The sequence below is a fragment of the Crocodylus porosus genome, unplaced genomic scaffold (assembly GCF_001723895.1).
Source record: "Crocodylus porosus isolate Cpor-Errol unplaced genomic scaffold, CroPor_comp1, whole genome shotgun sequence".
Lineage (NCBI taxonomy): Eukaryota > Metazoa > Chordata > Crocodylia > Crocodylidae > Crocodylus > Crocodylus porosus.
Genome location: NW_017728906.1, coordinates 174,914,254 through 174,930,123, shown reverse-complemented (window position 1 = coordinate 174,930,123; position 15,870 = coordinate 174,914,254). Strand labels below are relative to the sequence as shown.

The 15,870-nt window shown below is 46.7% G+C and overlaps 1 protein-coding gene across 1 annotated transcript in view; it reads right to left on the bottom strand.

Moving 5' to 3' along the window:
- Positions 1 to 15,870, bottom strand: part of LOC109306710 (alkylated DNA repair protein alkB homolog 8-like) — a 32,482-nt gene that overhangs the window by 10,120 nt on the left and 6,492 nt on the right. The window contains exon 3 of the mRNA XM_019530246.1: positions 13,358 to 13,368. Coding sequence (XP_019385791.1) covers positions 13,358 to 13,360 — 3 coding nt within the window. The 5' untranslated portion in view covers positions 13,361 to 13,368. The remainder of the gene's footprint in view (positions 1 to 13,357; positions 13,369 to 15,870) is intronic.

Sequence of the window (15,870 nt, the reverse complement as noted above, 5' to 3'; positions counted from 1 at the left end):
GTGAGTCAGGCTCTGGCCTAAGCTGTTTATAAAGGCCGGGCCCTGCCCCCTTCTGGCCATGTGACCCACCTGGTTGGCCTGGCAACCAGGCACCTGAGCTGCCTGGGTGATTGACAGCTCTGCCAATCACCCTCACAATCACGGGGCACCTCTGTGACTCCGTGACAGCCTGTATTCTTTGAGCCAATTAACACTTCTATTTCTTTCCCTCCTGTCATTATTATAGTTCCAGCCTGATGTTTAGTGTGTCTCCCATTCACTCCTGTAATCATGATTTCTTCATTTTTTGGTATGACCAAATTTGAGTTTGCCTTTCTTATTATATTAACTTGTGCCTCTGTATCAATTAGGAAGGTTACCTTTTCTAATTTTAAATCTTCGGGATTCACACATTCTAGGGTCATATAAGGACAGGAATCTTGTTGTTCTGACATAATTTCAGCTGTCTCAGGGGAAGTACCAAGTTTTATTGGTTCTCCCCCCGTAGCTCGTTTTTTGGATGGCTTTGTTTCTCATCGGCCCATTCCTTATTTTCCTTTAGTGTATTTTTCCTTAACTTCTCCCTTTGAAACCCTTTACTTAACTAGTATCCAGACATTGCTTTATCCTCTCTAGTTGGGATAGATTTATTTGGGCCCTTTTGGGTTACATATACTTTGGGCTTTTTCTTAATTTCATCCTCCTGCAGTATGGTTCCTATTTGGTCAGTTACCTCCCAGGGTGTTTTCCCCACCAGTGGCAGTAACCATGCTTTAACTCCTGGGGTTTTTATTTTGGTTTGCTGCTACCTCTAATGCCATCCTATGACATGCCACTTGTTCAGGACTGGTAATGAACAAACAATCATTTCTTAGATTTAGTTGTGCTGCTGTCAGGGCGTTTGGGGGGGCTAGCCAATGGGCAAAACTATTTCCCCATATTATATACCTGACATCATTCGTGCCTCCTTCTAGACTTTGGGGAAAGCTTAGAGCTCCCAAGTGGCTTTTAACTCCAATCCAGCTAAAGTTATAGGATACATCAATCCTGAAATTATATTCATTGTGTTTATGAGTGTCCCAGAGGCCGGGGTAACAACAAAAACTCACCAGCAGCAGGAGTCGACGTCCCGGGGAGAGCTGCGCAGCGCTTGAGATGGCTCTTTATACAGCTGCAGCTGGCCGGTGACGTCAGCGTCAAACACCGGCCGGCAAAGATAAAAGTGGCGGCAGCTGCAATGGAAGGGGCGGATGGCCCCGAAAAGGGAAATCCGCTGGCAGAGGAAGCGGAAGGCGAGGTCCCGCGGAGTCCGGGGAAGGATGAGGAGCCAGAGCTGGAGGAGCCAGAGGGAAGGAGCCAGCGGCAGCGTCCGGGAGTTGGTAGCAGGCAGGAGGCGTCCGGACAGGATCGTGGCGAAAGGAAGTCACTGCGGAGGACCTGCCAGAGCCAGATGCACTCGGGGCGTGGTAGAGCGACAAGGATCACTGAGGAGGAGCCAGATCGGGGCGGGGTCGCCACTGGGACCACGGATGCCCGAGCTCATTAGAAACATAGGTCCTAGGGGCTGAGGGTCTGGAGCCAGATTCATAACAATAGAGGCTCGACCCTTTGAGTGTAGGGAAAAGGGGCTAAAGGAAGGCGGTGGAGAGGCAAGAAGAGTCTCGGGCTACCTCCTCAGGGCCAGCTCCAGAAGGTGGTGTAAGGCCGGGGTGCAGGGGTGGTTGGAGCCCTGTGTACATCCATCAGGTGGACCCGGGCAACGAGAACCCATCAGACGACTCCCCCCTACTGACGATACATCAAGACGTGGCAGGTGAGAGTGGGGAGGTGACACAGTGAAAGAATATCCTTTTTGCCCTCAAGGGTCCTGAGGCGGGGCCGACATCCTGAGGGCGGCGCCCTCAGAAGCGAGCGAAGCCCAGCGGGCACAATGAGGATTGCTCCATCTCAGTAATGGCATGGTCTCTTCCTGGCTCAACAGCACTCCTATTCCATTTTCCTCCTCTATTATCCTACGCAGCCAGACATAACAATTTTCATTAGTATGTCATGCTGTTCTCGCTATCTCCTTTATCTCTTCCCTGTTCCTTTCTCAATAGGTATTCTGCCTAACTGCAGGATTCGTTCCCTGTTCCTTCCAAGTGGTAGGTACTATAGGGCAAGCCTCCTGCATTGTGTTTTCTTTATCTCCTGCTACCTCTCCTACCTCATAGCTTTCTTTCAATTCTTGTAATTCTGCTGTAACTTCACCATACGGGGTGGAGGAATTGGAGGACGTGCAGTAAGTTGTACGGCTGTTTTACTTAGTTTCTCCTCCTGTTCTCCTATTTTATTGACTTCAGTTGGATTCACGGCCATTTTTAGGGCATTATTTTCTGCAACTAAATTTTCTACCTCATGCAGTAACCGAATAATCCCCCAAGACACCTCTCCTAAGAGGGACGGTTTCTTCAAAGGACCTCCTGATGCTTGCTTCCAACTTACTTCTAACTCTCTTACTACTTCCCCTGCCGTTGAGTGTGTCCCTTCTTAAAGGGGCATCAGCCTATGTATTAAACCGGTTCCCCAAGTTCTAAACCTCAACCCCTCTGAAAGTGGGAAACACAAAATTACAATAACAAAAACAAGGACTGCTGCTATCCTCTGGGGAACCCAACTGCCCCCTATTGTTGACACCCTGGCCGAACTGCTAACAACTTCCTATCGACCTTAAGGATCTTGGTTTGGCCCTACACACGGCCAGGGTATCCTGCGGCTTGCATCCCGGTCCTCAGTTCTCGTCACCCCACCTTCAGCTTCATCGGCAATGCTGTGGTCCTCCGATGGATGCCTGTCCCTTCATCTCCCACCTGGTACACCTCTTCAGCTCCCCCAGTGCCCCCAACGGTCCTACCTGGTCTGATGCCGGGAGCTGCACTGGCCTCTTCAGCTCCTCTGCGGAAGTCTCTGACATCAGGGTCTTCCTGCATCCTTTTGCCTTTCTGTTTAGGTTCCCAGGGTTGAGGAGCTGCCTTTGGCTCCCAGCTCCTTTCGCCGCTGCTCGCAACCTCAGGCCTGCAGCACATGCCAGTGTGTTCCTCCCGGGTGGAAAACACAGCTCCTGTTGCTCCTGCAGGAGCTTTGGGATGGCACCTCTTGCCGGTGTTCCTGCCAGCATCACTCTGCTGCCCCCTTCCTTCTTGCTGGCGGTTCTCTGTATTTCCGCCAGGCAGCAATCGCGGCTGACATCACCAGCCAGCCACAACTGTATAAAGGCGCAGCTGATGAGCTGCACAGGTTCCTCCCTTGGTTCCAGCTCCACCGCTGGTCGCACTGTAGGTAAGTATCTCCTTTCACTTTTTCTCTTTCTGGCCCCTCTGAAGGTTCCTTACCCCAGGGCTTCCCCCTAGTATTTTGGGGTCCTCCCTTCGGTTTCTCCCTGTGACACACAGAAATTGCAAAATCTGGCATTGCCTGCAAAAACTTGTCCACAGTCAGGACAACCTTTTGCCTCTCTGCTTCAAGTACACCTTAGGGAAATAATAATGACTAAAAGAGCAAGAATCTTGTTCCCCTAGAAATAGAAAGTTACTTCTTCCCCCCAGCTCCTTGTAGTTGGCCATGGAGGGTATTGGGGCCACTCTCTACCTTTTCCCTCTCACTGGGAGCCTGCTGCAGCAATGAAGTAACGGGCCTGTAGGACTCGCTTATTTTTATATTCCAGCCCCCAAATTTGTGCAGCATGCTCAGGACAGCTCTGATTCCCCTCTACACACCACAGAAGTGCACCAAGATCAACCCACCATCTAACTCAAAGTATAACATCAATATCACTGTGAGCTTTGTGGCAGAGCAGTGCCCCCTAAGGTTATGCATTCAGTGCTGAGTTAGTTCAGGAGATTGACATCCAGTACCAAGCACTCATGTTAACCGAACCCAACAACACTAAAAACCTGTATGTATTACTGTTTCCTCACTGGTGCTGCATCCCACTATGTATGGACTTTGTAGCTTACTCCTGGGTTCTTTTGGCTGGAGTTTGCTGACTCACAGTTAGATTCTTTCCCAGTGAACGTCAGAGAACTTCTTTGCTGTTCTGTGCTCTATGGGCACCCATATAGAATTGTGGGAAGGCAATGGAAAATTATCCTTACTCAAGTGATTTACCCTGTGTCCTCACTGCCGAGCCAGCTAGTTTCCAGCCTCCAAGTTAAAGTGTCTTCGCTACCCTAAGATGGACCAAATAAGGTTGAAATCACCACTAAACTCCACAGCAAGGGATTTGTATGTGTACAAGGGAGCTAAGGGAGAAACTGAGATCATAGACCAAGGTAAGAAATCAGAACAGAGATCTTCAGTGACAATATCATCTAAATTATTCAGTAGAGTAAGATATTTGGTAACCTGTTCCAATGCTGGGCCACTCATAGTCAGAAAGTTCCTCCTAATCTCCAAATTAAGTTTTCTCTGATTCAGTCTAAAATCAGTAGCCCTAGTTCTGTCCCCTACAGCCACAGAGAAAAGTCTACCTCCATCCACTTTAGGTATTTGAAGACTATTATTAAATCCCTGCTCAGTGTTCTCTTCTCCAACTAAATCACCCTAGTTCTTTTAGCCTTTCCTCACAAGTCATGCCTTCCAGATCCTCCTCCTCCTTTCCTTTCTTCAACATGGGCACTATATTTGCCCTGTCCCAATCATCTAAGACCTCACCTGACCTTAACAAGTTCTCAAAGAGGGCAGCTACTGTTATGGGTGGATTTTGAAAAGCGGGGTGTGCAGATGGTGCAGTACATCATCCCATATAACACAATACATATTTTTGTCCAGTGAGAAAAAAACTAGAAGCTTTACTAATAAGCAGGGGGCCTAAGGCTATATTACTCAGTTTAAGATAGGAGCAAAAATAAAAATAAATTGATTGGGATGTGAAGTAATTTATTTTAACATATATTATGTATTACAAAACAGAACAAACTAGGCAAAAATAATCAAAATAAGTTGTTTTATTAGTTCTGCTGTCATTAGAATTAAATGGACAGCACTTTTTCAGATTCAGAAAGTAAAATCTAGCCTTGATCATCTTGATAGTGTATTCAGTGCTTCACTGAAAGCGTCATAGTTTCATAGTTAGTAGAGTTGGAAGAGACATGAGCAGATCATCAAGTCTGACCCCCTGCCATGGGCAGGAAAAAATGCTGGGGTCAAACGACCCTGGCAAGGTGTCTAGATAGCCTCCTCTAAAAGACCCCCAAGGTATAAGCGAGGACCACTTCCCTTGGAAATTGGTTCCAGATCCTAGCCGCCCTGCCTGTGAAGTAGTGCCTCCTGATATTCAGCCTGAATCTGCTCTCTGTCAGCTTATGGGCATTGTTCCTTGTTACTCCCAGTAATGCTCGGGTGAACAGGGACTATCCCATTGCCTGCTGGTCTCCCTTGGCAAGTTTATAGATGGCCACCAGATCCCCTCTCAGCCTCTTGTGGAGGCTGAACAGGTTCAGGTCCCGTAGCCTCTCCTCGTAGGGCCTGCCCTGCTGCCCCGATCATGTGAGTGGCCCTCCTCTGGACTCTCTCTATGTTGTCCACATCCCTCCTGAAGTGCGGCACCCAAAACTGGACGCAGTACTCCAACTGGGGCCTGACCAAGGTCGCATTGAGGGGGAGGATCTCCTCCTTGGACCTGCTTGAGATGCATCTGTGGATGCAGGACAAGGTGCAGTTAGCCTTTCTGACTGCATCCCCACATTGGCAACCCATGTTTATCTTTGAGTCAATAATGACTCCAGGATCCTTTTCTGCCTTTGTGCTGGTGAGAGGGGAGTTCCCCAGCCTGTAGGTATGCTGCTGGTTCTTTCTCCCCAGGTGCAGTACCTTGCACTTGTCAGTGTTGAAATCCATCCTATTCTCATCCGCCCACCTCTGTAACCTCTCCAGATCTAATTGTAGTTTGTCCCTCCCCTCTAGCATGCCCATCTCCCCCCACATCTTAGTGTCATCTGCAAATTTGAACAAGGTGCTACTCACCCCCTCGTCCAAGTCACTGATGAAGATGTTGAACAATGCAGGCCTGAGGACCGAGCCCTGGGGTACCCCATATCCTTCCAGGCTGAAAAAGACCTGTTCACCACCACTCTCTGGGTATGGCCCTCCAACTAATTGGTGACCCATCTGACTCTGCAGGGATCGATACCACAGTCGCCTAATTTTTTAATGAGAATTGGGTGAGAGACAATGTTGAAGGCTTTTCTAAAGTCCAGAAAGACTACGTCCACTGCAACGTCTGCATCCAAGGATTTAGTGACCTGGTCATAGAAGGCCACCAGGTTGGTCTGACAGGACCTGCCTCGAATGAACCCATGTTGGTTGCCTCTAAGCATACAGTCCCCTGCTCATCCCTTGCAGATGTGCTCCTGGATAATTTTCTCGAAGAGCTTTCCCAGGACCGAGGGAAGACTAACAGGCCTATAGCTTCCTGGGTCCTCCCTGCTCCCTTTTTTGAAAATGGGGACCACATTGGCCCTCTTCCAGTCCTCTGGCACCTCGCCAGAGCACCACAAGTGCTTGTAAAGCTGTGCCAGGGGACCCGCAATGACTTCTGCTAATTCTCTCTGCACTCTGGGGTGGAGATCGTCAGGATCTGCTGATTTGGATGTGCCCAGTCCCACCAGGAGGTCCCTGACTAGGTCCACTCTGACTCTGGGCCTGGCTGTGCCTCCCCTGGGATTATCAGGGATCATGATGGGGGGGATGACCTGGTCCCTGCTCAGAAAAATGGAGGCGAAGAAGTTGTTAAGTAGCTTAACTTTGACATCTGGTGCAACCACCAGACTTCCTAGTGTGTCCTGCAGAGGCCCTATATTACCCAGAACCTTCTTTTTACCCCCTATGTATTTAAAAAATGACTTCTTATTGTCCTTGATCTGGGTTGCTAGTCCCAGTTCCATCTTCGCCTTGCCCTTCCTAACAGCCCCCTACAAACCCGAACAACAGCTGTATAGTCCTCCCTGGTGATGGCCACTTCCTTCCATTGTGTGTACGCCTTCTTTTTAGCCTTGAGACATTCCTGGATGCTTTTTGTTTGCCAAGGGGGTTTTGAGCACTCTTGCCCCCTTTGACTCTTGTTGGGATTGTCACTCTTTGAGCTTGGAGGATCATCTCCTTAAGGAACGACCGCTCTTCTTGGACTCCCAACTCCCCTCCCCTCCGGGACCTCAGTCTCTCCCCAACTAATCTCCTTACCTCATTAAAATCCACCCTCCTGAAGTCCAGGGTTGTTGTCTTGCTGCAGGCCTTTACCACCCTGCACTGGATGGTGAATTCCAGTAGGCGATGATCACTATCACCCAGGTGATCGAGCACCCGCAGTCCCCTCATCGGGTCATCACCTGTGGCCAGGACCAGGTCTAACAAGGCATTTCCCCTGATGGGACTGTGCACCTCCTGGGTTAGATGGAGGTCCTGTAACATGGCTAGGAACCTGTGTGAGTGGTCAGACCTGGCTGACTGCTCTTTCCAGCAGATGTCCAGATAGTTTAGTGTCCCTCATGATGACCACATCCTTTGACCTAACTGCCTTTGTGAGCTGACCTGGGAATTCCCAGTCAAGTTCTTTCCCCTGGTTGGGTGGTCTGTAGTAGACCCCCACCATTAAGTCCCTTTCCCCCCGATCCCATTGTAATCTGACCCAGAGCACTTCAGTCTGCCCCTCCTCTGACCCAGTGCCGCTCATTGAGGATGTGAATTGCTCTGTGACGTAGTGCCATGCCTTTCCTCCCTATTCTGTCCCTCCTGTACAGCCTGTAGCCCTTGATGTTCACCTCCCAGTCATGCATTGGATCCCACCACATTTCGGTGAGCCCCACTATGTCTGGGTTTGCATTTGCTTTCAGGAGGGCAAGTTCCTCCTGCTGTTCCCCATACTATAAGCATTGGTGTATAGGCATTTAAGGCTTCCTAAAGATGAATGCCCCACCTCCCTAACACCAGGACTTTTGGGCCCCTGTCACTTACCTGGGTATTTCGTGTGCTTGTTGTCAGTCTTGGCTGTGCTTGTTGTCAGTTATTTCCACACCTGAGTTAATGTTCACTTGAGTTAACATTTCCACACCTAAGTCTATGTTTGTAGCTGTAAAATGGGAGCTACGTTGCCAAGAGCCACTAACAGACAGCAGAATTGCAGAAGAAAGGCAGGTTTAGTTAGTGGAACATCAAGATTATTAAAAAGGAGATAAGTATGTTAACACCTGCGAAATGAAGAAAGTAGCAGGAATTGGGGAAAACATAATGTGCCATGAAGTCAATCTCCTCCCTCACTGCTGCCTAAATAGAAATGCGGCCACCACTGCTAGGCAGTTTTAAACTTTGGATGGATCAAGAATCAAATGGTAGTAGCATCTGCACTACTGTACCCCCACTGGATTTGCTCCTGGCTATTGGCTCTGAAATTACCTCAACTAATTCCTTCATTACCCTATGGTGTATTCCCATCAGGTCCTGCTGACTTAAAAGACTCTAACTTCTCTAAACTGTTCTTCCACTACTCTAGTCTACTTGTCTCCTTCCTCATCTTTGCTGCAATCTAGTAGCTGACTTTATTTGTGAAGACTGAAGTAAAGAAACTAATTAAATACCTCAGGCTTTTCTGCATCATTCATACCTAAATTGCCTTTTTATTCAGCAAAATACTTCAGCTTTCTTTGGTCTTTCTCTTATTTCTCACATTTGTATACAATCCCTTTTCATTGCCTTTTATATTCCTTGCCAATTGCATGTAAAATCATGCCCTGGCCTTCCTGGTTTTTTCCTGGCATACCTGCACAATACTCTTATACTCTTCCCTAATAATATGACAAAGTTTCTTTTTTGTAGCATTCCTTTTTGAGTTTCAACTCAGTGAGGAGATCGCGGTCTGGCCAGGTTAGTCTCTTTTTTGCACCATTCTTCTGTTGCATCAGGCTATTTTGTATATGAACCCTTAATATGACCTCCTTAAAGTACAGCCAGCACCCCGGACTCCTTTTCCCAAGAATTTGTTGAACTGCCTGTGCACTGCTATGCATGAATGGCGCATGCCCCCAGCAGCTGGGGGGGGGGGCATGGCTGTGCTGATGGCAGTGGGAGCACAGTGGCAGTAAGTGCGGAGCTCCCACAGACGCCACCGACACTGTCAGTGGTGGGGCGTGGGGTGGCAAGCACCGACCAGGGGTCGGCGACCACCCACAGTCAGCGGCAGCAGCCAGTGGCAATCGTGGATCACCCATGTGCACCCCCTATGTGTCGCCCTTGCTGCTATGTCTCTGTCCCAGCAGACATCACAGTAATTAAAGTTTTTCATGTGGAAGAGATCCTGTGATCTGGAAGCTTAATTTAATTGCTTAAAGAAGGCTTTGTCCACTCCTTTTCCTAATTTGGTGGCCATGACATCCCTGCTGTTGCTTTTCCCTCTGTCACGGGGCACTAAGGTGCCTGCTCCTTTAAGGACAGAAACTGCCTAGAGAGAGAGCCCTAGCAGTCAGGCAGGAATCTCACAGGTGCAGGTTACTGTGGCAGCAGGCTAAGGAGGAAATTAGCCTGCACATGCAGCCAGTCAGCTAACTGGAAGAGGCAGGGCCCTGGGCACGTATAAACCCCAGGGCTGGGTCTAGAGGGTCAGTTCCCTGTCAGTAGCCAAAGGGGAAGGAGCCTCCAGGGAGGAATCACCCATAGATGCTGTGGCTGCCTGATATGCTGCACTTAGGGCTAATGGGACTCCAGGAGCTCACTAGATACCCTGGCCTGCAAGCCACTTAGTGCTGGGGCGGGGGGTTTGACTTGTTTAAAAGGACAGAGCACACCCTGAACTACTTATGTTATGTTATAGCCCAGGGGCTCATTTTAGTTGCTGTTTATAGACCAGTGGATTGGGCTGAGGCTATTGGGAAACGAGGAGGCCTCTTTGGGGGAGGCCCACTACAGTAAGGGGACCCTGGCACCAGGGGGCATGGAGACAAAGGGGGTGAGCAGAACCCAGCGCCAGGGGACACGGAGACAAAGGGGGTGAGCAGATCCCAGTGCCAGGGGCATGGTGACAAAGGGGGGTGAACAGACCCCAGTGCCACGGGGTGCAGAGACAGGACTGCGGAGAGCCCAGTGATGACCGGAGGCCAAGCTAACTAAGGCCCTGGAAAGACAATGTGTGAATGTCATTTGTGAGGCTTGGAGCATGGTAAAGGGGCAGTTTTGGAGCCATGCATCTAGCCCATAAGGCTGAGGGTGGCCCATGAGACAATCATTTGGTGCAGGACCCAGAAGGGGTCCAAGAACCCACAGGGTTCAGTGGGGTCCATCCAGTCCATGTCTAAACCATCTCAAGGGCAGCCTCCCTATTCATAATGATTACCAACAAGATGTGGCAGGCAAGAAAGAGGGTACCCATTGGGCAGGATTGGCATGGTCAAGGAGCCCTAGGAGTATCACGGCCATCCATGGGGACCCTATCCCGTGACACGCTCTAACCAGAAGCTTTCAACAGAATTACTTCCCACTGTTAATCCTGTACTGCACCTCAGAATATACATACATCTACTTTACATATAGGGCAATGCCTCCTTTTTTTCCCTGCCTCTCTTTCCTGAACAAGTTATACACATCCATGACAGTACTCCAGTCATGTGGACTATCTCAACATGTCTCTGTGATCCCACCTATATCATGATTTAATAACTGTACCAGACCAATTCTGCATTGGTCCAACTCTTGCATTGAAGTCGCCAAGTATTATAATGGTCTTGTTTCTGTGAATTTTCTCAATCTCTTCAAGTTGTTGGTAGAAAACATCTTTGTCACTAGCTTGAAGGGTAGGCACATAGACACTAAACAACATGATGAAGCCATTTTGTGTATACACTCGAAGCATCATGAGTCAAATAGATACAGCAATGGGTTTTTCACAGAAAGGTAATAAGGTATTTCTAATAGCAAGGCCTACTCCCTGCTTTCTCCTTTCTCCTGCTGGCTTCCCATGCCAGAATATGATGTAGTCATTCTCTTGGATAGAACCTGTATCTGAGAGCTAAGTTTCTGATAATGCAGCAATATCAATTCTGAGTCTAACCAATTCATGTTTTAGTAATGCAGTTTTCCATAAATCAGTCCAAATCAAACCCAGGGGTCAGAGACTGAACACTCCAGCATGCAAGTCGCTTTATCATTTTGGCCAGTATAGATCACACCAAGACCTTCAGCACATATGCCTAAGCAAGAGTATGGACAAGTTGAGGCTGCCCTAGACCTACCACCCACTCTTTAGTCCACTAAGAGTCTAAAGGCCAGATTGAGTCCGTATGTTCAGTCCCTAAATGATTGTAGCTTCTGCCAGACAGCAACAGATTAAAGCTGTTGCTGATTCCCTAATGCACAGCAAGGGTGTGTTTCTGTTGGGTGATATCTCATAGCTTTTTTCCAGCCAAGGAATACCCACAGACCAGTGGGAGCTAGGGTTTTGAGACACCCTAAATTCACCTTACTCTGGAGGTTGCAACATTGTATTTTATACACAGTATTTTTTAGGAGCTATCCTGCCACAAGTAGCCCCACCACATTGCCACCAAGCCCTCCTGTCAGATGCAGTTTACAGTCATACCCAATAATTGTATTGTATTGTATTGTATGGAAACAAAGAATCAAACACCTTTGACATCAACAATGGAATGAAACAGGTGTGTTTTTTAATATCTACTTTTCATTCCTACTTCTTAATGCATTCAAGGACAGGAATGATGGCATTTATCTTTGTCCCATATTAGATGGAGGCTTGTCCAATATTGCAAGGTTTAGAGAGTAAAAACCGAAGTGAAAGGACTGCTACTGAGAGACTTCCCGTTCGCCAGTGATGCGGCCTTGGTTGCTCACAATGAATCTTCCTGCAAAATTTCTTGGGCATATTTTCTGAGTCATGCAAAAGCTCTGGGATGACAATTAGTTTCAAGGGGCATTTTTACACATGCTCCAAGGGTGGGGAGGGGCGCTTTAATTAGAGCAGCTCCGAGAGGCACTTTAATTAAAGTGCCCACAGCATCTCATGAATCAGCATCCCTCCACTTCAAAATGGCAGTGGGGGTGCTTGAACTAAATCTTGTCAAACTAATTACCAAGCTCCAGCAGACTCATTTAATCAAGTTTGCTTGATGTGCTGTAATTACAAGCCCAGGCACCCAAGAAGCCTGTGATCATATACCAAGGGGTGGAAGAACCAATACGTGACATCACTCTAGAGGATAAATATCTTAGTGTCATTGACAGTTTTTGCTATTTGGTTTCTACAGTCAGCAGGGATCTTGACCTTCAGACTAATCTAACTAAGTACTGGAAAAGCAGCTAAGAATTTTTGGGCTATTACAGAATGTTCATGGAATAACAGCAAACTATCAGCTAAGGTCAAGATGCAAATCTATGAGATCTGTATGCCATCATCCCTATTTTATGGTTCAGAAAAGTTGATTACATATGCTAGGCTTATCAAGAGGTTGAACAGCTTCCATATGAGATGTCTACATAAGATCCTGAAAATAAAGCGGGAAGACAGAATACCAAACACAGAGGTACTGGAGTGCACAGGACTGATACACTTAGAAACCACTATCAAGAAGAAGACGTTGCAATGGATTGGCCATCTCAGGAGAATGGAAGGAGACCATATCCCCAAGAATATTTTGTATGGTGAGATTCAAGACGACTCTAGAAAGCAGGTTCATCTTCTATGGCAATATCACAATGTGTGCAAAAGTTATACTAAGTCATTCAACATCAGCATAGAAAGCTGGGAGGAGCATGCAGAATCCCATCCAATCTGGAGAGAACATCTGGCTCTGGGTGCAGGTCAACATGAAGTAGCTTTAATCCAGACGATGGAAGCAAAACAAGAAAAAAGAAAGCAGTATGCTGTAAACTTGGACTCCAACTCAGACAACATATAGATCTGTGAAACTTGTAACAAGCTGTGTTGCTCTCCAGTTGGGCTTATGAGCCACAAATGCTCAGGGATATGATTAAACTTCAGGTACACCAGGTAAACACAGGATCAATTGTTGCCTACTACTAGATAACTGTACTAGGACCTCCAGTTCTTCCTGTTTATTCCCTATACTTCTCACATAAGTATAAACATTTCAGATAAATAACGGATTGTCTTGTTTTCTCCCTGAGAATATTAAAGCTTCCACTATTGCCTCTCCTTACTAAGTTTTTATTAAGGTGGCCTGCTTTTGTCTCCATCCGCCAATGAACCTAATTTAGACATCTCACTAGCCTGGCAGGTCTGTATGCAAAGACACTCTTCCCCCTCTTCACCAGGTACAGCCCAGTAGTTCTTTTTAGAACACAACCTCATGGTCAAAGGGGCTGTAGCCCTGCTAGCGACAGCCATGTGCTGACCTCCAAGATGTATTTGCCCCTACATGGGCCTTTACCCTTGACTGAAAGGACTGATGAGGACACTACCTAGGCTCCTGCCCCTCTTGCCCTTGCACCCACATCCATTAAGTCACTTTTGATCTGCTCAGGGTTACCCCTGACAATATCACTACTGCTCACATGGATGAGCAGCAAGGGATAGTAGTCAGAAAACTAAATGAGTCCCGTCAACCATGTATACAACTGTTCGGCAACCACATACATAAGTGCTGGCTTTCCAGGAAGAGCAGCTTTACACAGTGTTTTAGTGGTGGCTGAGTGGCATTTACAATGAGGAAGGAAAATTGCTCAGAGGCATCAAAAATAATGTTCAGGTCTTCAACAGCCATATCATACACACTTTATATCAGGCTCATCTCCAACAATATAATGCTCAACAATATAAATTTCCCTTCCAAAATAATAAATAATTTGTTTGTTTGATTTACATTAAGATCTGATCTAGTTTTGCTGCTATCTGGTTTTGCTCCCTCTGTCACTATCCTCCAACAATTAATTAATCTCACAGGTGACCTTGCTGTTTCATTACTACTCATAGCAGGTTCTGCAAGCTATTGCTGGAAGAGTGTGATATTGTTCTAATAGGATCTTGTATCTTTCCTGGGTGTAAGCTGACATGCTCTATTTCTGTTGTAATGCATGATTTTTAATTTGGGGACAGATTTTTTACTAGCAGGAGTGTTCTTTTATTGGACATTTTATATACAGCCTGACAGAATGGTTTGACCAGTTCCATCTGCTTTGTTAGGGATCATACAGTATGGAAAAGCAGGTCTGCCATGGGAGACTTGTGTTTTACTTCAACCTGGAAGGTGGTTGATGTGAATGTCTGACCTGATTCTCAGTTCTTCTAATCCTGTTATTGGTTTATAAGGGGTTTGAGGTACAAAGACAGGTAGCTTTAAGTTACATTTGTGTTCCCTGTATTCTGAGCCCATTCTGTGCCACCCCTGCCCTCCCTGCTTCCTTCTCCCCCCTCCCATCCATTGTAAATTAAAACAGCCTTGGGGATGCTCTAGGTTATGTTCTAATATCTATACCTTCCTATGGGCTAAAGAAGATCAGAACAGCTGCTCCACCTTTGCCCTCTCCTTATTATGTCCTTAATATATCCCTTACTGTAGGAACTTGGACTAGGGCTGGTATAGAGCTTTCATGCTTCACCTGGCTGGGGGGAATTCCATGGACAGTGGCTATGCTTAGAATCATAAAAAATACTGTAGTGTAACTGAGAATCAGGAACACTGACTCCAGTCTTTAAATAATTCATTATAGGCAGGGATCTGTATTGTTAAGGTAACCCAATCCTTGCCATTATAAGACCCTGTTTTCAATTACTTCTTATACCTTTGCCAAACTTAAGCCATTTGAGCTCATGTTTCCATGCTATGTGTCTGTTTTTTTAAGTTTCAGCCTAGATAAGCAAGGTGTTTCTGAGAAATAACATTAGGTAAGAGAATGCTATTTTGCTCATGTTGAAAAAATTCTTACAACCATTCCCTTCTAAATCAGTAAGAAGGACTAACATAGCTAAAACAGTATTGAATGTAAAGTGCTTTAGAAAAGAACAGTAACAGAGGTTTTACTGGGGTAGCTCTAGGTGTCTGATACAAACCCCTATCCAAGTCTGGATATAGTTAGAGATATCTGTATTGATAATATAGAGATAATTACTAACAGGAAATGCATCACTGCAGGGAATTCTAAGCAGTAAGAAAGCCAGCAGGGAGTTGATAACACAGCATTTAGGACCCCATCAAGAAAACAAAAGCCTCTCTCACTAATTTAAGCTCTTCTTAAACAACTTTTTCCAAGAAAGGAACAGAGGGACATTACCAGCTGACCACTTGCTTTGCTCCAAAAAGCCCTAAGCAGACACTGTCATAGATTTCATAGACATTGGGGCTGGAAGGGACCTCAGAAGATCATCGAGTCCAGCCCCCTGCCCAAGGGGCAGGAAGTCAGCAGGGGTCATAGGACCCCAGCAAGATAAAATGTCTCTTGAAGGTGTTCAAAGTAGGTGCTTGAAACACCTCCGGTGGCAGTCTATTTCAACCCTCAGGGGCTCAAATAGTAAAGAAGTTCTTCCTTATGTCCAGCCTGAAACGGTTGTCACAGGCCAGGTGGGTACTGAGTGTATCATTTTAGTCGCAGGCTGACTGGGTGCTGCAACTGTATCAGCCACTGGGCTGTTTGGTTCGGGATCGAAGAGGCAGAGTTGGGAGTAAAGCAATGGCAAATTTATTATAGCTTACACACACACAACAGTTAACAGAAATCTTTTCATAGATTCATAGAATCTTTTCATAGATTTCATAGACATTAGGGCTAGAAGGGACCTCAGAAGATCGAGTCCAGCCCACCACCCAAAGGGCAGGAAGTCAGCTGGGGTCATAGGATCCCAGCAAGATAAGCATCCAATTTACTCATGAAGGTGTTCAATGTAGGTGCTTGAACCACCTC